Source organism: Leptopilina heterotoma, unplaced genomic scaffold (assembly GCF_015476425.1).
Source record: "Leptopilina heterotoma isolate Lh14 unplaced genomic scaffold, ASM1547642v1 Lhet_45, whole genome shotgun sequence".
Taxonomy (NCBI): domain Eukaryota; kingdom Metazoa; phylum Arthropoda; class Insecta; order Hymenoptera; family Figitidae; genus Leptopilina; species Leptopilina heterotoma.
In genome coordinates, this window is record NW_025111086.1 from 469,612 (window position 1) to 497,537 (window position 27,926).

Here is a 27,926-nt window from a genome sequence, read left to right on the forward strand (position 1 = left end):
TTTGAATAAGTAATTGAAATTTTGCAAAGAATGTTATCAAAATTTTTAAAAATAATTAAATTTTGGAGAAGAATTTTATTATTTTTAATGATAATTGAAATTTTGACGTGATAATTTAAAAATTTTTTTGAACATAATTGAATTTCTGCGAAGAATTTTATTACATTTGAAAATAATTGAATTTATAAAAAGAACTTTATTATTTATAAAAGTAATTGAATTCTTACAAAGAACTTTATTTAATTTTTTTTTTATAAATAATTGAATTCTTGAGAAGAATTTTATGAAAATTGTGTTTTAAATAATTGAATTCATGTGAAATTTTTATTATTTATGAAAATAATTTAATGTTTGCTTAGAATTTTATCAACATTTTTTTTTTAAATAATTGAAATCTTTTGAAAAATTTTATTAAAATAGTATATATTGAAAATTATTGAATTGAGGAAAATTTTTGAAAATAATTGACTGCCAATAAATATTATTTGATTCAATGAAATATTTAATTGATAATAATCGGTTATATTTGAATAAAATAAATTTTTTTTCCAGTGCAGCTAATTTTATTAATTTAATTTAATTTCTCTGTAAATTGTTAATAAATAATTAAAAATAATAATAATAATGTAAATTTAAATAAATAAATAAATTAAGGACTAAATAAAATGAAAAATTAAAAAAATAATAATAAAAGAAAGTAATAAACAGAGAAAATAAGAAATTAAGAAAATAATAAATTAAGAATTTAATAAATTAAAAAGTTAATAAATAAAGAAGTTAGTAAATAAAAGAATTAATAAATAAAAAAGTTTAAAATAAAAAGAAGTTAAAAAGTAAATAAACAAAAATAAGAAATATATTTATTTTTTACTACTGTATTATTTTTGTTATAACAAATAAAGAAATAGTCAAAAAAAAAAAATTAGTAAATAAATAAAAAATGAAAAAAATATTTTGTGAAAAAAGGGAAGAAAAAAAATATTTCACCTGTGTTGAGCTAAAAGCATATCTATACTGGTGACACTTCGCTGATGAGTGCCATCCTTTTGGGAGGCTTTCTGTTTTCTGATGCATATTGATCTTAGTGGAATCAATAAAATGCCTAGAACTAGTAAACCGGAACCAGTTGCAATGAGAACTGCGGAATATTGTGCAGCTTCCGCTCCAGGTGCCAATTGGACGAGTCCAACGACCAATCCCACTAATCCAAGGAGCATGGAACCCACCAATATGTGTAACGAATTCACCTGTAATTATCAAAAATAGAAAATTATGCATAAAATTAATTTTTTAAAAAAAAAGAAAAAACAATTTTAATAAATTACTCACAAAAAGTTATAATATATATTATGCATTTGAAAAGTTAAAATTGGAGTAAAAAATTAATTTTTTACAGTAAACAATTAATTAGTTACCTGTGAGAAGTTATTTAGTTCAGGGAAAAATAAAATAGTGAAAGTAAAAATAAAATAGTTGTGGTAAAAATAAATAAAAATAAAATAAAAATAATTACAGTAAGCAACTAAGTATAGTTTCAGTAAATAATTAATTACTTACAGTAAAAATTAATTAGTTAAGTAAACAATTAATTAAATACAGTAAACAATTAGTTTCAGTAAACAATTAAATAGTTACAGTAAATAATTAATTAGTTACAGTAAAAAATTTATTCAGTTTCAGTAAAAAATTAATTACTTACAGTAAACAATTAATTAGTTACAGTAAAAAAATTAATTAGTTTTACAGTAAAAAATAAACTAGCGAAAGTAACAATAAAATATAGTGAATTCTAAAAATTAATTTGCAAAAGTAAAAAAATTAATTGGCGAAAGTAAAAAATTTTGATAAGTCACGTTAGTTAAATAATTAAAATTAATAAAAGTAAAATATCATGTAGAGAAATTTTGTTTGAATAATATAATAATTAGGAATTTCTAAACTTGTAATAACAAAATTTTCCACACGATACGTGTATATTTATATAATTATTGCAAAGAAATAGATCACGATTACGTGAATTTCTTATAATCAAAGTTTGTGGAAATTTCACTGAAATTAAATACCTATATTTATATACAATTAGGGTATGCAATCGATTGAATGAACACGAAACCATTACAATCTGCCATGAGCCGAAAAGAATCCACTTCATCACTAAATATAGAGCGAAAATCCATACTCACTTCTACATTTATTCTCCTAGGTCCGAAACTTATATATTGCGTTTCTAACTGTGCTACGTATTTTCCTAGTAAAAGCTTATATATGATTCATCACTTTTTTTTCTTTTCCCTTTTTTCCCACTATACAGATAAACTAAACGAAATTCCTCATTTCTCACAATTTCAGTACCTAATAGAATGTGAGTGAGGGGGTTTAATTAAAAATTTAAAATACCGTTTATTTGAATCACTAGTTCAGAGAAATTATTTTCATTAGTGGGAAAAATTTTAATTAAGTGCAGTTGATAATGAAAAACAAAAGAATTCTTATGCGATTAGAAAGAATGTGGTTTAGCAAAACAAAATTATATTACAGTGAATTAAACAATTAGGTAGTTGATTAAAAAATTATTCGGTTGACTAATTTGTCAATTAATTAATTATTCAGTTACATATAATTATTCAATTACAATTTTATAATTATAATTATAATATAGCTTCTTTCTTCTTAATTATAATTATAATAGTTAATAATTATTTATTACTAAATATTATTAATGTACTAGCCAACAAAAAAAATAGAATTAAATTTTCAAATTATATTATATTTTTAAACTTTAAAGTATATATAAAAAAATTTCAAATTTGACATCAGATTTTCAAAATTAAAAATAATTAAACTTTCTATTGCACGAGGAAAATTGAATTTCGAAAAAATTGTTATTTGATACCTAAATTAAAAATAATCTTTATTACGAAAAATTTAATTATTCTGAAGAATAGAGAAGATAAAAAAATTATTATATATTCAACTTTCTTAACAAAGAATATAAATAATATTTTTTTAGTGAATTTCCACTACTTTTAATTCGCTAATTTTCCAAAAAAATTTCGAAAAAATCAATTGTTTAACAAAATTTTATGCAATTTATTTTGCACAATAATTCAATTACTTTCACTAATAATAAAATTTTTCATGAAAATTCAATTTTTTCAAAAAAGTTTTTGATTAAATTCTAAGCATGAATTTAATTATTTTCATAAATAATAAAACTCATCGAAGAATTTCAATTATTTTTATTACTATTTTAAATTAATAATCGAAAAATTCAGTTATTTTCACAAATAAAGTTTTCCACAAGAATTCAATATTATTTAAACTAATATAATTTTCATAATATTTATTATATTTCGAAAAAATTAATTAATTAAAACAATGTTCATAAAATTTTGATGAAGAATTCAATTACTTTCAAAAATAATACAATTTTTCACAAAAATTCAATTCTTTTTAAACATTTTAATAAACTTTTCCGCAATAATTCAATTATTTTCAAAAATAATAAAATTCTTCTCTGTAATTTAATTATTTTTGAGAATTATAATAAAATTCCTAGCAACTATTCAATTATTTTGATAAATAATAAAATTCATAGCAGGATTTCAATAATTTTTAATACAATTTTACAGGAATTATTGCTCAAAAAATGTAATTATTCTTAAAAACTTAATTTCAATTCCTCAAAAAATGGATTATTTTAAAAAATGTTTTTTAATATTTTTTGGAAGGATTGAATAATTATTTTCAAAAATTTAATAAAATTGTTCGAAACAAATTAATTGTTTTAAATACAATTTTAATTAAAATTTTTTGAAATAATTCAATTATTTTTTTAAATTTTAATAAAATTTTTTCTAAGAATTCAATTATTTACACAAATAATTTTTCGATAGAATTCAATTATTAAAGATGAATAAGACAATTACTCCTGAAAATTCAATTATTTTGAGGTATTTTAATAAAATTCTTTTCAAAATTCAATTATTTTAATAAATAACAATATTCATCACAATAATTCAATTATTTTTAAAAGTAATAAATTTCTTCTTGGAAATTCCATTATTTTGCAAAATTCTAATAAATCGTTCGCAAGAATTCAATTATTTTCATAAATAATAAAATGTTTTTTAGGAATTCAATTATTTTCAAAAAAAAATTAATAAAATTTCCCACAGACATTCAATTATTGACAAATTTTTTAATAGAATTCTTTGTAAAATTTAATTATCTTCAAAAACTTTTCGCAATTCTATGATTTTCAATATCTACTATTTTCATAAAATTTCCAAATAGAATTCAATTATTTAAAAAATGGTTTGTAAAAATTTTCGTAAGAACTCAATTCTTTTCATGAATAATAAAAATTTCTCAGTAATTCAATTATTTAAATTGGAATTTGCATAAAATTATTCGAAAGAAATGAATTATTTAAAAATTGTTATAAAATTTTTCGCAAGAATTAAATTATTTTTTATACGTACCTATATTTTAAATTCTTTTATGAATAATAAAATTCATTGCAGGAATTCAATTTATTAGCAGGATAAGAAAAAAGTAAATATTTTTGATGAAAATTAGGAAAAAGTGAGAAAAATAAAAAATATGGAATGGAATTTTTGTCAATTTTGTGAAGTGAATAAAACGAGTTTTTTTTTGTTTTTTTTTTGACATTAAAAAAATGATATTAACCCACAAAAATTAATTTTCAAAACAAAACAAATTAATCAGTTTCATAATTATTCAATTAATAAGTTACATAATTATTTAACTAATCAATTAAAAAATTACTGAATTAATAAGTTATATAATTAATTTATTAATTAAGCAATCAGTCAAATAAGTATCCAAATTATAAGTTACAAAATTATTCAATTAATCAGTTACATAATTATTTAACTAATCAATTACAAAATTACTCTATCAATAAATTATACAATTAATTACTTAATATATTAAATTATTATTCAATGACAATTATTAAGTAATAAATATTATTAAAATAGTATTATACATATAACAATTATTCTGTTAATTAATTATTTAATTATAGTTAATTACATAATTGAATTAAATAATTGCATAATTGAATTAATTAATTACATATAATTATTAAATTAACGATATATTAATAATTAATAATTATTTATTTAATTACTCAGTTAGATAATTATGCAATTAATTATTTAACGTTAATTAATTATTATTTCGTTGTGTAATTATTAGGGCCAGTTTCACCAATAATGATTAAATCCTCAATCAATCAATCCTGAGCCGTTAAACTGACTTTAATCATTGATGAACTTTTAATTAACGTTGGTCGAATTAGTCCTTAATCGTTCAAATAGCCAATTAATTAATTATTCTGTTAATTGATTAGATTAATTATTTAATTACTTGATGGATTTTTGAGCCAATCAAAAATAACTAATTATCAAACAAATAAAATTAAAAAGTGATAATAATAAAAATAATAGATTACTATTATTATTATTATTATTATTATTATTATTATTATTATTATTATTATTATTATTATTATTATTATTATTATTATTATTATTATTATTATTGTTATTATTATTATGTTTTATCTCATTATTATATTCATAAAATAAAATTCTAAAATAATTTTAAAAAAAATGATTGTACAACAGAATTAAAACTATTACAATGAGAAATTTCTTCCTCCGCTTTCAAAAACTTATGTAACTATTTACAATTGTGTAAAACTTTAGAATATAATAATGCGGTAAATACTTATGTAATATTCTGTTACAAGATTCACAAGTAATGAACTAAATTATAAACTTTCTGTCCTATATATAAATATACAAAGTACAATGTCTCTATTATAAAAGGAAATTAATTCTTCTTTATTAAGAGAGAAACCAATAAATCGTGTAATTATCGGATTTTATAATATATTTTAAAAAAAGAAATGAAACTTTTTTCGCTGTCAAATATAAAATTATAGTTAACAATATACATAGTAAATGCAATGAAAAATTATTAATTAAATTTTTTTGCAAAATTTTTGTGCAATAAAATAATTTACTAATTAATAATATATTATATATATATTAAAATTAAATTTTTATTTTGTTAATTAATTTTTACTAATAATTATTTTTTACAAATAGTAATTTTTACTAATAGTAATTTTTACTAATAGTAATTTTTACTAATAGTTATTTTTACTAATAGTAATTTTTACTAATAGTAATTTTTACTAATAGTAATTTTTACTAATAGTAATTTTTACTAATAGTTATTTTTACTAATAGTAATTTTTACTAATAGTAATTTTTACTAATAGTAATTTTTATTAATAGTAATTTTTACTAATATAGTTAAATTTTTTGGTAGTAATAATTTTTTACAAAGAGTTATCATTACTAATAATTATTTTTTACTAATAGTAATTTTTACTAATATTTATTTATTTAACAATTTAATATAGTTATTTCTTGATACGTTATCATTACTAATAATTATTTTTAACCATAATTTTCATTTTTAACGAATAATTTATTTTTACACACATAATAGTTTTCCGCACTAATATTAATTTTTTAACTAGATAATAATAATAATAAATAATTCTTTTCCGAATAGTAATTTATATTCTACCGCAATAGTAATTAATTACTTTTATCTATAAAATTCATAGATTTAAAGCTAAGAAAAAAAAAATCGTATAAATAACAAAATTTTGTTATCGGAAATAGTTCATATTGTATAGGAAAAATACGGAAAAAAAATTAACTTTATCTCATCAGGAAGGATAATAATAATAAAAAAAAAAAAAAATTTGAAGGATACTCAAGGGAATAAAGCAGAGGACGAATGAAAATGATGGCGTAATTATTGCTAATTGAGATGGCACAATGAGAGCAAGTGAGATAGCCATCTTTTTCAGGGTGACCAATATAGTGTATATCAACATTGACACCCCCTTCCCTCTCTTAATAAATATATACACGTATTTACGCCCACGTGAAGTACTCTTGTTTCTGACGTCACCTTCTATATTGCATCACCGTCTCCCTTTTACGCTCAACTCACATCACCCCCCCCCCTCCCCCTTCCCCTTTGCTCCACCCTTCGAGAAAAACTCGAAAATTATTCATTATTACATTCAAAGCAAAAATGTTTTCAATTGAAATTTTTCAGATTTCTATTAAAATACGTGTATATATATATACCTAAATTTTTTCTAGACAGGAATAAAAATGAATTTAACAAAAATTCTTATTTTACTCTATTTATAATATATACAGGTTTCGTACTGAACAATTAATTTAAAAAAAATAGAATAATTTATTTAAATAAATATTTAAATACCTATTTATTTTGTCTACAGGAATTAAAATATTTCAAATGCTTTCAATAACAACTTTTATCAACATTTTTTAAAATAATTGAATTTTTTAAATTCAACTATTTCTAAAAATTACAAAAGTAATTCTTTCAGAATTCAATCATTTTTTTTGTTGAAATTTATAAATAAAATTATTCAAAACTCCAATTATTTTATTTTATTCAATTCAAAATCAAATTTTTTATTAGAAAGTTCTACGAGAATTCAATTATTTAAATACAAAACTATAAATAATTTATTGAATAATTTTGAATATTTCCCTTAAATTTGAATTCTTATAAAGAACTTTATCAAGATTTTTTAAAATAATTTAATTATTGAAATTTAACTATTTCTAAAAATTACAAAAGTAATTCTTTCAAAATTCAATCATTTCTTTGTTGAAATTTGTAAATGAAATTAAAATTATTCAAAATTCTAATCATTTTATTTTATTCAATTCTAAATCAATTTCTTATTAGAAAGTTCTGCGAGAAAGAAATTATTTAAATACAAAAATAAATGATTTATTGAATATTTCATAAATTTGAATTCTTATAAAGAACTTTATCAACATTTTTTTAAAATAATTGAATTTTTGAAATTTAAATATTTCTAAAAATTACAAAAGTAATTCTTTCAGAATTCAAACATTTTTTTGTTGAAATTTATAAATAAAATTATTCAAAACTCTAATTATTTTTTTTATTCGATTCTAAATCAATTTCTTATTAGAAAGTTGTACGAGAATTCAATTATTTAAATAGAAAAATAAATAATTTATTGAATAATTAAATATTTCTTAAATTTGAATTCTTAGAAAGAACTTTATCAAAATTTTTTAAAATAATTGAACTTTTCCGAAGAATTGCATTCAAAATTTTAATAATAATTCTTCTTCATTTTCAAGATATGTAATTAAAAATGAAAAAAATAATTATTACACTCTAAGAAAGAAATAATATCAAATTATTTTTAAACAATTGAATTTTGTCGAAGAATTTTATTCAAATTTTTAAGAATAATTGAGTTCTTAAAGAAATTTAAAATTATATTAAAAATAATTGAAATCCTGAGATGAGTTTTATTATTTATGCGAAAATAATTGAATTTTTGTCACCGAACTTTAATAAAGTTTTTAAAATAATTGTATTCTTGAGAAAAATTTAAAAGAAAATCTTTTTAAAGAAACGATTTTTTTCAAAAAATTTTATGAAAATTGTGTTTATAAATAATTGAATTTCTTTGAAAATTGTATATTATTTATGCGAAAATAATTGAATTCTTGCAACGATTATTATTGAAATTTTAAAAAATAATTGAATTCCAGAGAGGAATTTTATTATTTATAAAAATAATTGAATTCTTGAGAAGAATTTTATTATTTATAAAAATAATTATTTTTTTTCGAAAAATATAAAGAAAATTCTGTTTTAAATAATTGAATTCCTGTGAAATTTTTTTATTAATGAAAATAATTGAATTTTTTCAAAAAATTTCATTAAAATTATATTGAAAACAATTCAATTAATATAAAGAATTTCATTAAATTTTTGAAAAATAATTGAATTCTTTCAAAGAATTTTATTAAAATTTTTAAGAATTGTTGCATTTTTCGCAGAAATTAATTAAAAATTTTATTAAAAATAATTGAAATCCCGCCATGAGTTTCAATATTTATAAAAATAATTGAAATATCTTGCAACGATTTTATTATTAAAATTAAAAAAAAATTGAATTCCTGAGAAGAATTTTATTAAATTTATAAAAATAATTGAATTCTTGCGAAGAATTTTATAAAAACCTATTTAAATAATTGATTTTTTTCGAAAAATATTAGGGAAATTCTGTTTTAAATAATTGAATTTCTGTAAAAATTTTGTTATTTATGAAAATAATTAAATGTTTGCGAAGAATTTTATAAACATTTTTTTTCAAAATTATTCAATTCTTTTGGGAAATTTTTTATTAAAATAGTAGATATTAATTTTCAATTACGAAAAATTTGTGAAAATAGTTGAATCATTTCAAAGAATTTTATTAAAGTTTTTTGAATTTTTTCCAATTTTTTCCAATTTTTTTTATTGAAATTTATAAATAAATTTTTTAATTCAACTATATTTACAAATTTAAATTAAAAGTCTCAAATATGGAAAAAAGTAGTTTTTAGTGTAACAAATAAAAAAAAAGTATCCAAATAATAGGAAATCGTAAAAAAAGTATCTAGTAAATATTAGATTTTAGTAGATGAGTGCGAGGCCTTTATATATTTTCTTTTTATTACTCGTATTTTCTATTTCTCTATTTAATTAAGTAATAATAATAAACATATTGTAATTGACAAATTAATTTAAATTTAATATTACAATTAAAAAAAAGAATTTAATTTGAATTTATTTTTATACTTCATTTCATAGTTTACATAACTGAATTTATTGTTGGTATTATACCTACATAGTTTTAAAAGTTTAATAACTTGGGAATTTCTACACGTGGAATTCTCATATCATATATTTAACAAATTTGTGAATTATTTATTTTAATTGAAAATTTATTAATTTCTTTTTGCCAAGAAAACATTTCCTACAGCAATATTTGATAATCGAAATAATAATGATAATGTATTTACTTTCCAGTAAATAAGTAGATAAGCAAATATTTCAAAAGTTAAAGGTAAAATGTTAAAATGTCATAAACATGGAACATATTTTTTAATTCATTTTCAATGTTTTTTTTTATTCGTTAAAAACGCAAATTATTTCTAATTTCGTTATAAATTTAATAACAAATTTTTTAGTTTGTTAATAATATTATAGGGGTATTCTTAATCATGGTGATTTATTTATTTACTTAGCAATAATAAATAATAAATAAATATATTTAAATACTAATAATACTGAATAACAATAAATTATAAATAATAATAATAAATTAATAATAGATTTTAAAAATAAATTAATAAATAAATTAATAATAATAATAATAAAAGAAAAATAATAGAAAATAAAAATAATAAAAAATAAAAAAAAACAATAAAGATAATAGTATAATAACAATTTGACAATAAAAATTAATTTCATTATTTACGACCAAATTTTTATTTCCCTCCTAAATTGCTTCTTCAATTTTTAAAAAATGCGCGCACCCCAAAGATAAATTCAGAGAAAGTGCTCTTTGCCATTTTATATATATTATATGCGAAAAAATTTATTGTCTCAGTTACAAAAAAAAAAAAAAACGAAGAAAATAAAATAATAATATTTATATATCACTCAGTGTGAGTGTCTCCTAACAGAATATAATGGAAAAAAATAGTCGTGGGTGGATCATCCTTTTTCGGATGAAAATACATTTTCAATTTAAATGGCCATCAAGAAATTCGATAAACGAAGTGATTTTTAATTTATATCACTGGGATATGTTCCAATTTCACCCACCGATTTTTTATAAATTCGAGAGAGAAAGAGAGGATGAGTTGAAATGAATGAAAAAGAATCTATGAGGACAAAAAAGAAATATTAAGAGAAAGATTGAACATTTTATATCCATATTATATTTTGAAATATATACACATATTGAAAGGTATATAAAGAAATTGCAAATTATTTTTGTTGTATAAAAAGAAACAATGATTGAATTTCGCGAATCGAAATGTCAATGATTATTTATTTAAGAAATACAACAGATACTGGAAAATATCTTCTATTAAATAGAAATGACAATTTTTTTTTCGGTTCAATTTATTTACATTTTTGCTGAGAGAAAAAATTTTTGAAATAAATCCATTTTCGTGATTATTATTAGTTATGATTAATTATTTGTTTATTAATAATTTCAATATTCTAAATAATTACTTATTCTTTATTAATTACTATAGCAACAATTCTAACTTTTTACGTACTTTTTAAAATAAAATTATCAATTTAAAAAAATATCGAATTGAAAATTTTTAATTTAAATGTTTTTTCATAAAAATAAAATATAAATTGAAATATAAATTATTATTATTATAACAATAATAATAATATAAAAATTTTAAAATTTTATATTATATTAATATTTTATATATTTATATTTATATTTATATTTTATATTTTATTTATATTTATATTTAAAAAAAAAAATTTTTTTCTTTTATTTAATGAATAATTTTACTAAAATATATTAAAAAATTAATTCAATCTTATGAGTTGCGTTTACAATTTTCATAAATAGATCAACTTTTCAAAAGGTTTTAATTTGAAATTTTATAAAATTTTAATTTTTAATGAATTTAATTAGAAATTTAATTTAATTTTAATTAATTTTAACTTAAATTTTTGCAAAATGTTAATAATATTTAAATTCAACTTGAAATTAGTTAAATTTTTCAATAAATATTCAATTAACTGTATTAAAAATAATAGTTTTATAGAAAAATTTTAGTTAAAAACATTTTTAAAAATTGATTTTTTGAGAAGTTACAAATAATTGCAGAAATTCAATTATTTTCAAAAGTAATAAAATTCTTCTTATAAAGTTCAATTATGTTCAAAATTTAAAAAAAATTCTGGTCAAAATCACAATTACCTTGATAAATAACAAAATTCTTCTCCAAAATTTAATTATTACAAAAAAAAATTTTAATAAAATTGTACTCAAACATTCAATTATTTTCATAAATAATAAAGCTCAACGCAGAATTTTAATTATTTTTAGTACAATTTTAATCGAATTCCTCGAAAAGTGTATTTATTCTTAAAAATTTGATTAAAATTCGTCAAAAGTTTAATTAATTAAAAATTTGTTGATAAAATTCTTTAGAAGAATTAAATTTTAAAAACATTCAATTATTCAATGAATTTATTTACTTTTGTAATTAAATAATTGAATAATTTTGAAAAGGTTTCAATTTCAAACTAAAATATTTGAAAATTTGAATTTTCTATACTTTTGTTTTTTTAACTGATAATTCTGAAGAATTAATTTTTTTGGAAAAGTTTAATTTAATTTTTCTTTAAATAATTTGAAGTTTTTATTTTCTAATATAAATATTTAATTGAAGAATTTCCGAATAATCGAAATTTCGTAAAAATTCGAATTTTAAACAAATGTATTTGCAAATTCTTAAAGAACTTTTTCAAAAATGATTAAAAATATATATAGTTGATTTAGAAAAGAAATTAAATTATGAAATTCAATTATGTTTAAAATTTACAAAAATATCTCGACAAAATACTAATTATTATCTTTATAAATTAAAAAATTCTTCTTCAAAATTCAATTATTTTAAAAAAATTTCCTCATTTCAATGATTTTCAATATCTACTATTTTAATAAAAATACCCAAAAGAATTCGATTATTTAAAAAACAATTTTCATAAAATTGAACGCAAACATTTAATTTTTTTCATAAATATTAAAAATTTTTACTGAAATTCCATTATTTTCATAAATAACAAAATTCTTAATTTTAAGAAACATTCAATTGTTCAATAAATTATTTATTTTTGCATTTAAATAATTGAATTCTCGTAGAATTTTCTAGTAAAACTTGAATTTGAAATAAATTTTTATTTAAAATTTTAAATAATAATTAAATATTAAAAGTATTAAAGCGTTGTAGAATTTCAATTATTTCTTCATGTTTCATAACAATATTTTTAAAGTTGATTTATTTCAAAAAGGGTTGAATTTGAATATTTTGAAGAATTTTAATTTCCATGGAAAAATAATAATAACTAAATATTTAAAATATTTAGAAAAGAAATTATTTGTTATGGAATAATTTTACAATTAAAGATATTTGTAAATAAATTTAACAGAATACATTTTTTTCAATAAAATTTTTTCTCTCTTTTCTAAAAATTTAAAAACTTTCAGTTTCATTTTCAATTAAATTTTCTAATTTAAAAATATAATTTATAAACAATTTTTTCCTTTATTGTTAAAAAATTTTGAATTTTATTAAAACAATTGAAATTAAGAAATAGAATTGATGCAAATTATTTCCTTATAAAAATTGAGAATTTTCTACAAAAATATTAAGGAATGGGGGATATCTAATGTTTTTCTTCCCAAAAGAAAAAAAATGAGTTTGTAAACAATATTGTTATTGAGAAATAAAAATTATGCATAAAATGGGTATATTTCCTACTTCTTAATAAAAATTTTTTAACAATTAATTAACAATATATTTTATATTTGTTAATCATAATTTTTTTTAAATTTTCTAATTTCTAATATTGTTTTATTAAAAATTATGAAAAAATTTTTATTAATATATATTCTTTTTAATTTAAAAAATAAAAAATTTTAAATATTATAAATTTTCAATATAGTTTAATTTTAAAAATACTTTTAAAAAACGCAATCAATGTTTTTTTGAAATCAAATAGACTTTTATTGTACATATATATAAAATATGTAAAGCTTTATTAAGAATCGAGGCGCAAAAATGCTTGGCGAGATATTATTTCTTTTCAGAATCGACAGCCACTTATAAAATGTAGAGAGTTATCCGTTTCAAGGTTAAAAAGAAATAAATAAAAAAAAGTGAATCTCTCGGCACTTTTTTTTTTTTTTTTTTTTATTTTGAAATGGTCGAATGCTCCTGAATATTATGTGAACTCAACTAAAGAGTCGCGAGAGAATGGTTTGTTTATTGATTATATTCCCTAAAATATTTTCTTTCTATATAAACGATGAATAAAAATAAAATTACTTCAATCATTTTTGTTCATCCAGTTTTTTTTTTTTTTTTTTTGTGTGCGAGGATAATTCATTTAAAGGTCACACTAACTTTGTTTTTAATATTTTCATACAAGTAGGTATTCTATTAAAAATGAGCGAAAGAAAAAAAATACCGAGTGTACTTGAACTTATTTGGAAAATATTTAAAAACAAATAAATAAATGAATAAAGAAATAAATAAAAAAAAATATATTTGAAGTAATGAAAATATTATTAAAGTTTCTTAAAAAGTACTGAAAGGGTTAAAAATTTTAAAGTACTAGAAGAAACTAGTAAAAAAACTAGTAAAAAACTAGTAAAAAACTAGGAGTTTCTAAATACTAAAAATTATTAAAACTACAGGATTTAAATTTGTTTGGATTTGGAGAAAATAAATTTTTTGAATTTCTTTACTTTTTTTGTATTTCTGAGGTTAAAACTCAAAATTTTTTTTTTCAACGTTAATTTGAGACGATAAAATGTTTTTCTTTACCTTTCCACAAAAATAGTACTCTGGTGGCTCTTTATCGACTAAAGCAACAACTGCTTCACTATCGGCTAATGGACTTCCAGGTTGACTACTTCCTATCCTCGAACCCTTTTCCTGATAGTAAGTTTTGTGAAAAACCTTCACCGAAGGTACTGGCAACGCCGTTATCATTCTGCAACAGAAAAAAAATTTTTTTAAACTTCGTATTAAATTATAAAATAAAAAATCGAATATATTTATTTGTTTATTGCGAAAAAGGAATAAAAAAGGTTTTTCCTTCAATGTTGGATAATATTTAAGTAGTACGAGTTTTGATATGGTCAGACAGGATAAACTGTGATTTTTTCAATTACAATCTATGTCTGACTAAATTTATTGTTTACTACTTAAAAACCGTGAATTACAATAATTATTTATTACAAATTACAGTAAGAAAATTTTTAAATGTATTGAAAAATTTTCTTATCGTAATTTGTCTTACTAACAAAGAGGAAATTTAAATCTGTTTTTAAAAACTTTAGTCTGACCAAAATTGCAGCTCACTACTCGTTAATTTCACTATTAAAAAAAGGAAAATAAAAAATTTAAAAAAAAACAGTGAATTGTTTAAGAAGTCCGACTATAGTTGGTCTTCACTAACTAGAAATAAATAAAAAATATTTTTTAAAAAATCTAGTCTGATCGAAATTGACATTACTACTGGAAAAATTTTTAAATAAAGATATTTTTTTAACTTCAGCCTGACTCAAAATTGACTTTTACTACTTAAAAGAAAAAAAAAATTGCTTTAAACTTCTGACAGAAAAATATTGAACTCTACTATTGGAAAAACGAGAAATTTTTTTAAAAATAAGGTCTGACTTAAAATTATCTTAAATACTACTGAAAAAATATTAACTCCTGCTTGATAGTAAATTTTCTTTTAAAATTTCTTTTTAATTTTCCTTTTTTTCGAAAATTTTTTCAAAATGCAGGTCCAACTCAAAAGTGACTTTTTTAATACTTAAAAAAAATAATTGATTTCAAATTCTACGGGAAAAAAGTTGACCTATTCTACTGGAAAAATGACAAAATTTTTTTTAAAACTCCAGTCTGACAAAAAATGTCTTTTACTACTGATGGTAAACTAGTAGTACATCGTTTAAAAACTTCTGCCTTAAAATTGTTCTTTTACTACTGAAAAGAAAGATTGAATTCTTTAAAACTTCTGTCTGACTATAATAGGTCTTTACTACTTTAAAATAAAATTTCTTTACTACTTAAAAATAAATACAAATTTTTAAAAATACTTCAGTCTGACAAAAATTACCTTCTACTACTTATTTTTTACAAGATTATTTTTTTAACACTTATGTCTGACTAAAAGTATCTTTTACCACTTAATAAGAAAGATAAATTTCTTTAAAACTTCTGTCTGACTATAATAGGTCTTTACTACTTTAAAATAAATAAAAATTAAAAAAAAAATTTCAGTCTTACTAAAATTATCTTCTACTACTAAAAAAGATAAATACAATTTTATTGGCGAAGAAAATTATAATTTTAATATTATTTTTATAATACAGTATAGTAATATTAATTATAATAATATTATAATTTTAATTGAAATAACATATTACAATTGCAATCATAATAAAATTATAATTGCAATTATAATAAAATTATAATTCTAATTGTAATAATATTTTGATTTTGATTGTAATAATTTTTTTGATTTTAATTATAATAATGTTAAAATTATAACTATTCATTAGTGGAATAAAATAATAATGCGCTAATTTTTACAAGATAAAAAAATTAATAAATTATTATAAATATTTAAAAAGACGAAATGCTTGACAAAATTGATAAATTTTAATTATAACAAATTCAATAACAATTATAATAGAGAGACAAATATAAAATTTTGTAATTGTGAAAAGTTTTAAACAAAGGTACAAAAGCAGGATGAGTGATAACGTTTCGAGGTCGATACTAAAAGTAGAACAACTCTCTCGAATCTACGACGTCCCTTCAAAGTAATTATTCTTTTAAAAAGTTTGTCTGACCCATGCATGACTAGTACTACTACTACTACTACTACTACTACTACTAGTACTGCTACTTGTTTGGAACTTAAAACTTTTTAATTTCTTTAATCGCTGTCAATAATGAAGGAGAAATGTTTTGTCTTGGAGAAAAAAAAGATACTTTTACTTCGTTTATTAATTTTTTTTTTAGACAAAAGTAACAAAAAATTTTTTATCTGAAAACTATCTTTTTTATAAGAAAATAATGTTCTTTATTTATTAAATCATAGTATTTATTGCTTTATTAAATAATATTATTTATTTATTCTCACTAAATGGGGCTTTATAATAATAAATAATATTAAAGAATTTTTTATTGTAATATAAATTATTGATTATAATAAAAAAAGGGTAAAAATAATAAATTTTTTATTAAAATGAATTAATTTTAATGATCACATATATATATATATATATATATATATATATATATATATATATATATATGTTAAGAAAAAAGAAAAAAAAGGTAAGAATAAATAAGAGTATACTAATTAAAAAATAAACGCTTCAGTGAAGTTAGAAATAAAAAGTAAGAAAAAGTAAATCAACGTGTTGGCATTTAATTTATTTTGTTCTTTATTTTATTTTCGGTTTTTAATTTGGCCTTGAGAAAAATGTCAAGAGGCCGTTGAAACGTGAACTTTTTAATTAATTTGTAATTTTTTTAATCTTATATATTATTTCCACTGCAAGGATTAGGTTTTATTTTATTAAAGCATGCCTGACTTAACAGTGACTTATACTACTGGAATACGACAATAAATTCTTTTGGTAATAATAATAATTCTCTTGGTGTCCTGACAGATAATATTGTTTTTCTACTTACAGTAGCATGAAGTATATAAAAAACGCACTTTTGTCTGACTAAAAACGCTCAGTTACTACTTAGGTGCAAATGAGACAAATTAAAAGTCTTGGTCTGACTTAAAACGTATTTTTACTACTTATTCGTAACTTACAAAAAAATTTTAATTATTTCCTGTGACTAAAGATTTTTACTACTGGATTTTATTTACAATCTATTTATATAATAGTTGTCTGACAGTAGTTTACTATTACTACTGATTTAATAGATAATAATTTTCAAAAAAGTGTCTGACTATAAATGACCTTTACTACTTGATTTTATTTAGAATCCATTGATAATAGTTGTCTGACCATATCATTGACTTTTACTACTGAATTAATTTTCTATAATTCAAAACTAATTTCTAGGCTAAAATCGACTTTTACTTTAGAAAAATTAGTTTATTAGTTAATCAATTCTGAATTATTGCAAATTAAGAAGTCAGTAGTAAAAGTCAATGATATGGTCAGACAACTAATATCAATGGTTTCGAAATAAAATCAAGTAGTAAAGGTCAGTTATAGTCAGACAAATATTTTTAAATTATTGTAAATTAAATTAGTAGTAAGAGTCGAGTACAGTCAGACAACTAATGTAATTAAACTATCGGTTTTAGTCGGACAAATTAGTTCTGAATTATTTCAAATTGAATTAGTAGTAAAAGTAAATTATGGTCAGACAACTAATATTAATGGATTTGTAAATAAGATATTTTTTGATTTATTTTGCAATAATTTGAATGTGAAACAAATTTTTATTTAAGTACTGGAAAGAATTTAAAAGAAAATACAAATGATTGTAGACATTCAATTATTTTTAAAAGTAATGGAATTCTTCGCAAAATTTCAATTATTTTCAAAAAATTTCCTCAATTCAATCATTTTTTAATATATATACTATTTTCATAAAATTTTTCAGAAGATTTCAATTATTTAAAAAAAAGTGTTGATAAAATTCTAAGCAAACATTAAATTATTTTCATAAATAATAAAAATTTCACAGGAATTCAATTATATAAAACACAATTTTCATAAAATTCTTCTCAATAATTTAATTAGTTATAAAAAAAATAAATTAAATAAAGTTCTTTGTAAGAATTCAATTATTTTTATAAATAATAAAATTCTTCGCCAAAATTTAATTATTTTCAAAAAATTTTCATAAAATTCTTTGCAAAATTTCAATTACTTATTCAAAAATTTTCCGTAATTTCAAAAGATTTTAATTATTTAAAAAAAAAATGTTGATAAAATTCTAAGCAAACACTAAATTATTTTCATAAATTTCTTGACAATAATTTAATTATATTTGCATAAATAATAAAATTCTTTTACCGAGTATTCAATTATTTTTATAAATAAAAAAACTCATCATAGAATTTTAATTATTTTTCATACAATTTTAATTAAATTCCTTCGAAAAATGTATTTGAAAATTTTATTACAATTCGTCGAAAAAATTCAATTATATTTAAAAATTTGTTGCAATAAAATTCTTTATGAGGATTAAATTCTGATAAACATTCATTTATTCAATAAATTCTTGCATTTTTTTTTAAATAATTGAATTCATTTAAGAAATTCGATTAAAATAGTAGATTTTCAAAAATATTTGAATTTCAGCAAAGAATTTCATTATTTGTGAAATGTAATTAAATTCTTGCAAGAAATTTTTGAAAATAATTACATTTTTCGAGGAATTTATTTAAAAATTGTATTACAAAATAATTGAAATCCTATGAGAAATTTTATTATTTATGAAAATATGTAATTGAATTCTTACAACAAATTTTATTACTTTTTTCAAAATAATTGAATTCATGTGAAAAATTTCATTACTTGCAAAAATAATAAAAAATTTTTTACCGAGATTCAATTATTTTCATAAATAAAAAAATTCATCATAGAACTTCAATTATTTTTCATACAATTTTAATCGAATGCCTCGAAAAATATAATTGGAAATTTTATTAAAATTCGTCGAAAAAATTCAATTATATTGAAAAATTCGTTGCAATAAAATTCTTTATGAGGATTAAATTTTGATAAACATTCATTTATTTAATAAATTCTTACATTTTTTTTTTAATATTGGATTCATTTAAGAAATTTGATTAAAATAGTAGATTTTCAAAAAAATTTAAATTTCAGCGAAGAAATTAATTATTTGTGAAATGTGATTGAATTCTTGCAAGAAATTTTTTAAAGTAATTACATTTTTCGAGGAATTTCTTTAAAATTGTTTTACAAAATAATTGAACTCCTATAAGAAATTTTATTATTTATGAAAATAATTCAATAATTGAATTCTTACATAACGCATTTTATTACATTTTTTTTTAAAAATAATTAAATTCATGTGGAAAATTTTATTACTTGCAAAAATAATTGAATTTTTGCAAAAGATTTTTTGAAGATTTTTTGTAAATAATTAAATTTTTTGTTTTAAAAAATTTTATGGAAATTTAAATTATTTTTCAAAACATGAAGATATCAATTATTCCGAGTCAAAGACTTGGAGTGATTGATATCTTCATGTTTTATAATATAATAATAATATTCTTATAAATTGTTAAATTTAAAATTTTTCTGAAAAAAAATTTTTTTTCGAAAAATTTTTCGAATTTTAATTCCTATGGAATAATAATAATGATTAAATATTTATTTAAAAAAAAGAATTTATTGATGTTTTCGAATAATTTTTCAATTAAAAAAATTCGTAATATGTAAAAATTCGTAAATGTAATAGAACAGTTTTTTGAGTTCTAATCATTTTTAGAGTGAATTGCAATTGATATTAGTAACTGTCTGACTCTAATTGACTTTTACTACTGACTAAATTTGCATTCGTTTTCGAAACTACTTTCCCTGACTATAAAACTGACTTTTACTACTGATTTTTATTTGCCACAATCTTAAATTTGTCTGACTTAAAATGACGTTGACTACTGATTTTTTCCCAATAATTCTAAATTATTTGTCTGACTAAAAGTTTTTTGTACCACTGGGACAATGAAATTATCATTGTAGAAAATTAAAAAATAAAATAAATAATAAAATACTTCCTCTATTTATGAGGAATTAATATTTTTTTTATATTCTTATCATATTCCAATATACTTCTGTTATATTGTAAAAATTGTGCTACATATTTGAGATTGGATAATTTTTTTTTAACGAAAAAACTGCTCGCAATTCAAAAATTTGTATTCTTTCCGCAATATGTACAATAATAAAAGCCTTTTGATCTCTATTTATTGACAGGTTAACCGAGTCTGTCGATTGTTAACTTTTCAATGTTATTTCTTTTGTAGTGGAAAAAAGCGAACCGTATGAGAAAATGTCATTTACAAAAAAGAATTCAATGTAAAATATTGTATAAATTTTTACACGTGCGAGTGCATTCTTGTATTAATATATTTTTATTTATATTATCATTAAGGGTGTTCCATCTTTGTAAAACCGTTTAAAACTGAATAAATAAAAAATTTTTGTTCTCAAAATTCTTTTTTTAATTTTTATATAATAAAAAACAGTTAAATACGCAGTGAAACCTGTCAGAATGCAATTCGATTTTTTAAAATTTTATTACAGTAAACAATGCCTATTTAAATATATATAAATATATATCAAAAACACCTTGAGTAATTAAGTCACACAGTATATTAAATTAAGACTCTTGACAAAAGAGACTTTTGAAACAAAAAACGAAAGATAGAAAAAAAACGTTTCATCAAAAATAGAAAAGGGGAAAAAATTACTTTTTTTCCTCTTGTAAATTAAATTTTTTTTTTTTAAGTAAAGTACCTTTGTGTTTTGATGAAGGATTTTTTATATTTCTAGTCCTTGAATTTTTTTTTAACTTTCGGATAAGTATCCATATATTTAAACTCGAAATATAAATGTAAAAAGAAGTCCGGAAATATGAAAAAAAAAAAATAAAAAATTTTTTTCCAACTTATAAAATGCAATTAAAAGTTTTTACCTCAGAAGGTTAAGAAAATGAATAGGAAAGAAATTTTGTTTTCATGTGGAAAATTAATAAAAATGTAAGAGAAAGAGAATATATGGAAAATCAGAGATACAAAAAATTTTTTTTTAAGTTTAAAAAAGTGAAATGAAAGCATTGAGAGAAAAAATAAATATTTATTTTGAAAAATTTCAGAAAAAATGTAATGTAAAAGAATTGTAAAGTACACGTGGTGAGAATTTCTTTTTTTGATTAAAAATTGTGAACGAAATGTTTGTTGATTTTAAATATACAATGCAATGGATAATTGAAAATAAAAATTATTTGCTTATTTTTTATTAATACGCACGTGTAATTTCTTTATTTTGTATTGTTTTTTTTTAAATTTTATTGAAGCGGAAATGAGTGGAAAATAAAAAATAATTGTAGAAATTATTGTTTACGAAAATTATTAATTAAATGTTGTATAGATAACTCGAAAGGAAATATTTATTTTGAAAATGTTTTTTTACATTTTGAACATTTATATTTTAAACTTTGAAAATTTTTAATTTTTTTTAATTTTAATTATTTTATTCGAATTTAATATTATTCTCAAAGAAATCTTTTATTTTTTCACTCTTTATCGACGAAAAATATCGAGGTTCATTTTTCAGTAAATAAAAATAGAAAATATATTTTAGTATCCAAAGGAGACGATAAATAAAAAATTGCTCGAAAATATGTTGAAAAAAAAGAAAATAAATATTATTATTTAATCAATTGTCGAATAATAAATTCATAGACGAAAATTATAGTTATCAGTCGTCGATTTTAAAGAAATTTACGAGAGCAATACGCTCAGACGATATTACTATTGTTGCCCTAGATAGACATTCTGTGGGGCCGACGGCCGTTGCTCTTCGAGAAAGAGACAAAGAGAGAAAGAGAAAGAGAAAGAAAAAAATACAGAGAGAAATTTTAAGTCCAAATTTAAAAAATTGCAATTTTTTCTGTTTGATTTAAAAATAGATATTATTTAATTTAACATTTGACATACTAATTTTTCTTTTGTTGCAAAAGAAAAAAAAATGTTATTTTCCTGTGAAAAAAAAGAAGAAAATCTATTAATTGACTTTTCTATTTTGCTCAACGTTGGTTGTATATCGGATAACGAAGCAAGAGGGTTGAACCTTGACCTCATTAAGCCTCACTCCAAGAGAGCAATAATAGATCACACAATCCTAATTTCAGCTTTAAATATTCATTTATTTCTCAGTCTCATCACAACATTCTCTTTGAATGTAATTAACATCATTTTGTATATTACTCAAGGTTACAAGGAGGAGAATATTTCGTTTGTCGTCAAATTAACTTCAAAATGTGTCTGTTTCTCTCTTTAATTTGTCCTCTTTTTCTATATTTTTGTCAAATTACTTTTTATAACGAAAAACAAAAGAAAAAAAAAGTAAAAATGAACAAAAAAGAAAAATTGAAGAAATATAATTATCCGTACTACTTAATACTCGAAAAGAAATATTTTATTGTTTGTAAATGACTAAATGTTTGTCTGACTGAAATTTTACTTTTACTACTGAAAAGAAAGACAAAGTTTAAAACTTATGTCTAACTAAAATTGGTTTTTGCTACTTAATTTACCAAACTGCTGGAAAAATGACAAAATTTTTTAAAAATGTGACAGTCTGACTTAAAACTGTCTTTTACTACTGAAAATAGGTAGTAAATTGATTAAAAACTTAAATGTCTGATTAAAATTGTCCTTTTACTACTTATTTACAATAAGAAAATGATTTTCGAAAACTACTGTCTGACTAAAATTATCTTCTACTACTGACAAACTACTGTCTGACTAAAATTATCTTCTACTACTGAAAAACTACTGTCGGATTAAAATTATATTTTACTACTGACAAGAAAAGGTAAATTTGTTTAAAACTTCTGTCTAACTAAACTTGTTGTTTACTACTTAAAATCGTAAAATGTTTAAAAATTTCTTACTACGATTTTTTTTTACTACTAAAAAGAAAATATAATTTTTCTTAAAAAGCTTTAGTCTGACCAAAATTGAGACTTACTACTAATTAGTTTTACTACTGAAAAAAGTTAAATAAAAACTTTGAAAGAAAACGAGAATTGTTTACAAAGTTTTAACATAGTTAGTCTTTACTACTAGAAAAAAGTACAAAATATTTTTCAAAAACGTCACTCTAATCAAATTTCACATTACTACTGAAAAATAAAAACAATTTTTTATTTTGGAACTTTAGTCTGACTAAAACTTTCAAAAATAAATGCAGTCTGACCCAAATTGACATTTACTACTGAAAAGAAAAAGTAACTTAGTAAAAACTACTGCTTCACTAAAATTGACTTTCACCACTGAAAATAATTACAAAATTTTTCCAAAATTCGAGTAATGTCTGAAGAAAATTATCTTTACTACTAACAACCTAATGTCTGACTAAAATTATCTTTACTACTAACAAACTACTGTCTGACTAAAATTATATTTACTACTAACAAACTACTGTCTGATTAAAATTATATTTTACTACTAACAAGAAAAGGTAAATTTGTTTAAAACTTCTGTCTGACTAAACTTGTTGTTTACTACTTAAAACCGTAAATTGTTTAGAAATTTCTTAATAGGATTTTTCTTTACTACTAGAAAGAAAATATAAATTTTTTTTATAAAATTCAGTCTGATTCAAAAGTGACTGTCAATACCTAAAAATGCTTTCTAATTTTAACAGAAAAAAATTATCTATAATACTAGAAAAAGGAAAAATTTGTAAAAATCCCTGTCTGACATAAAAATGTCTTCTACTAGTGATAGCAACTAGTAGTAAATTTCTTAAAAACTTCTGCCTGATTAAAATTATTCTTCTCCTACTGAAAAGAAAGATAGAATTGTTTAAAAAATCTGTCTGACTATAATAGGTCTTTACTACTTTAAAATAAATACAAATTTTTAAAAAAAATTCAGTCTGACTAAAATCATCTTCTACTACTGAAAAAAATATCAAATTGTTTAAAATTTGTCTAAATGAAATTGATGTTTACTACTTAAAATAGTGAATTGTTTAGAAATTTTGTCTGCTTATAATTAGTCCGAATTTGTTTTTTAAAAACTTCAGTCTGACTAACATTGACATTTACTACTGAAAAGAAGAAGTAAATTTGTGGAAAATCCTGCAAAGCTTAAATTGACTTTAACTACTGGAAGTAATTATAAAATTCTTTCAAAATTCCAGTCTGACTGAAAACTGACTTTTACTACTTAAAAAAAAATTAGTTTCAAAATTCTGACAGGAAAAAATTGACTTTTACTACTGAAAAAGCACCAAAGTTTGTTAAAACTCCAGTCTGAGATACAATTGACTTTTACAACTGAAAGAAAGTAGTAAATTGCTAAAAAAATCTGTGGGATTAAAATTGTTCTTTTACTACTTATTTTTTTTACAAAAAACTGATTTTCTTCAAACACTTTTTTACTACTTAGATATAAACTACAAATTAGGAGCTCAATTCCGTCTGAATGAAAAACTTTTTGCTACTGAAACTGAACGGATAATTATAAAATTTTTTCTGTATTGGTAATTGACGATTTTTCAAATATTAGTCTCACTATAAACGGCCTTCTCTACTTAATTGTAAACTACAGAATGTTTGAAAAATTCTGTCTCACTAAAAATGTTTTTTCTACTTAACGCCAACGGCAAATTTAAAAAATTTATTGTCTAGCAGTAAGGAACGTTTTATTAAAAGATTAGTTTCACTATAAACGTTTTTTTCTACTTAATTATAAAGTAGAAAAAATATTAAAAATATTCTGTCTGACTAAAATATACTTTACTACTGAAATTTTTACTACTTAATTATTTTTTATAAAATATCAAAAAATCTGTCTGATTAAAATATTTTTTACTACTGAAATTGAACGTATAATTAGTTAAATATCCTGTCTGTCAATAACGGTCTTTACTACTGATTTAATTTTCACAGTAAATTTACATTAACAAATTAAAAAAATTCAAAAATATTCTGTCTGACTTTACTACTAGAAGAAAGTAGAAAAAATGTTTTTCAAAACGTGAGTCTAATTAAAATTTACATTACTACTGAAAAATAAAAACAATTTTTTTTGGAACTTTATAGTTTGACTAAAAATTAACTTTTACGATTTGAAAAAAAATTGATTTAAAGTTCTGACAGAAAGAAATTTTTCTTTCCAGAATTAAACTTATACAAATTTAGTAACTTTACTGTACAGGAAAAACGAGAAAATTTTTTAAAAAATCTAGTCTGACTTAAAACTTTCTTTTACTACTGAAAAAGGTAGTAAATTGTTGAAAACTACTATTAACAACTGGTAACTAGTGCATACGTAAATTTTTCTTTACTAAGAGAAATAGAAAATTGTTTGAAAATTCAACCTGACTATATTTGACCTTTACTACTAGAAATTTTTTTATAAAAAAGGCAACAATTTTTAAAGTTTCTGTCTGAATAAAATTAGTTTTTACTACTTAGAAAAACAATGAATTGTTTAGAAATTTTGACACGAATACAATTGACCGTTACTACTGAAGAGTGAATACAAAATTGCAAAAAATATCCAGTCTGACCAAAATTGACGTTTACTACTGAAAATAAGAAGTAAATTAATAAAAACTACTGCTTGCCTGAAATTGACTTTTACCACTGGAAATAATTAGATAATTTTTTTACTACTGAAATTTTTACTACTTAATTATTAGCTATAAAAAATAAAAAAATCTGTCAGTCTAAAATATTTTCTACTACTGTAATCAAACGAAGAAATAATTAAATTTTCTGTCTGTCAATAACGGCCTTTACTACTGATTTAATGTTTACAATAAATTTACAGTCTAATATATACAGAAATAAAGAAATAAATAATAAATAAATTTACAGAAATAAAGCAAAAATATTGTCTGACTAAAACCGGGTTTCTACCACTGAAATCAAACGAATAATTAATTTTTCTACTTGTCAAAGCTATAACCTTCATACTACTGATTAAATTTTCACATTATTAAATTTACATTGTAGAATATTAAAAAAAAATTAATCTTAAAAATTGAGAAAACTCGAAAGATTAAAAAATAATCCAAGTCATCCCACACATTTATAAAGAAAGAATATTAAAAATGATGTTTAAACAAAAAATAAAAATTCTTCTAATATCAAAAGTTAATTTCGTATGTATATACATATATTATACACTTGTTAATCTGCACTTTCCCTTCCTTTGATTTTCCATCAAGTGGAATCACTTGTTTTTTAATGACTCTGAAGAAAATGCCACATAGATAGTTTTTTTTGTATATATCCATCGTGAAAAGGAGAGACGCGATGTGGTATATAAGGAGAGAGGGTGAAGGTGAATGAAGAAAGAGTAGGAGGGGGGTACAAAAGGAATAAAGTGGGTCAGTGGCCTGGATCGGTGCTTTTGCTTCAAGAGAGAGAGAGAAAGAGAGTGAGTGAGTGAGAGAGAGAGAAGAGAGAGGGTTAGTAGGCACCCCGATGTGCAGCCCACCTTCATTTCCTCGCACTTGGAATCTTGCCAAGAGTTCGTGACGAGACATATGGCAAAAAAGAAGGAAAAAAAATCAGCTCGGCGAAATTCTCGCACATCAATTTAGAGAAAGCCAACATTCCAGGGTTATTTAGATACTATAATTTCAACCATTTGACCCCAAGTTATAAAATATAATTAAAAACCATTTTCTAATTCTAATTCGACAGGAAAACATTTATTAATTAACATTATTATTAATAATGTTATTATTATAATTATTATGAGTAATATTATTGATATTTATGTAAAATAACTGTCATAATTATTATTATAATTGAATTATTATTATAATTGAATTGTTATTATTACAGCTTCTTATTATTATTCTACTATTGTCATTAGTATTTTATTAATATTATTGTTATTAGTATTTTATTATTATTATTAGCTAAAGTGCGCGGCTAACTTTTGAGAATAACAAATTTTAAAAGATAAGAATTTTAAAAATAATAGAATTTAAAAATTGGTAATTTCAAATTTTTGTTGAAAACACTAAAAAAATCCAATTTTGGAAAAATTACAAATAATTGCAGAAATTCAATTATTTTCAAGAGTGATAAAATTCTTCTCGTAAAATTCAATTATATCTTTCAAATGTAAAAAAAAAAATTCTCGTCAAAATCCTAATTATCTTTATAAATAACAAAATTCCCAAAATCCCCAAAGTTCAATTACTTTCAAATCAATTTCAAATTCCCAAAAATAGTATGCAAACATTTAACCCGTTGCCTGTTTGCGACCCAACGTTGGGTCGTGAAAGTTTTAGCAAAAAATAGAAATTTGTTATTTAAATTATAAAATAAATTCTTTTATATCATTATTCACATACTATAGGTATCAATGATACTAGAAAAAGTAATAAATAAATA

General features: G+C 20.2%; 1 protein-coding gene across 2 annotated transcripts in view; it reads right to left on the reverse strand.

The window, feature by feature from the left end:
* Positions 1 to 27,926, reverse strand: part of LOC122507089 — a 38,800-nt gene that overhangs the window by 2,030 nt on the left and 8,844 nt on the right. For both annotated transcript variants that reach the window (XM_043619605.1, XM_043619606.1), the window contains exons 2-3: positions 14,568 to 14,736; positions 988 to 1,247 (exon numbers count right to left, since the gene is read on the reverse strand). In XM_043619605.1, coding sequence (XP_043475540.1) covers positions 988 to 1,247; positions 14,568 to 14,735 — 428 coding nt within the window. In that variant the 5' untranslated portion in view covers position 14,736. The remainder of the gene's footprint in view (positions 1 to 987; positions 1,248 to 14,567; positions 14,737 to 27,926) is intronic.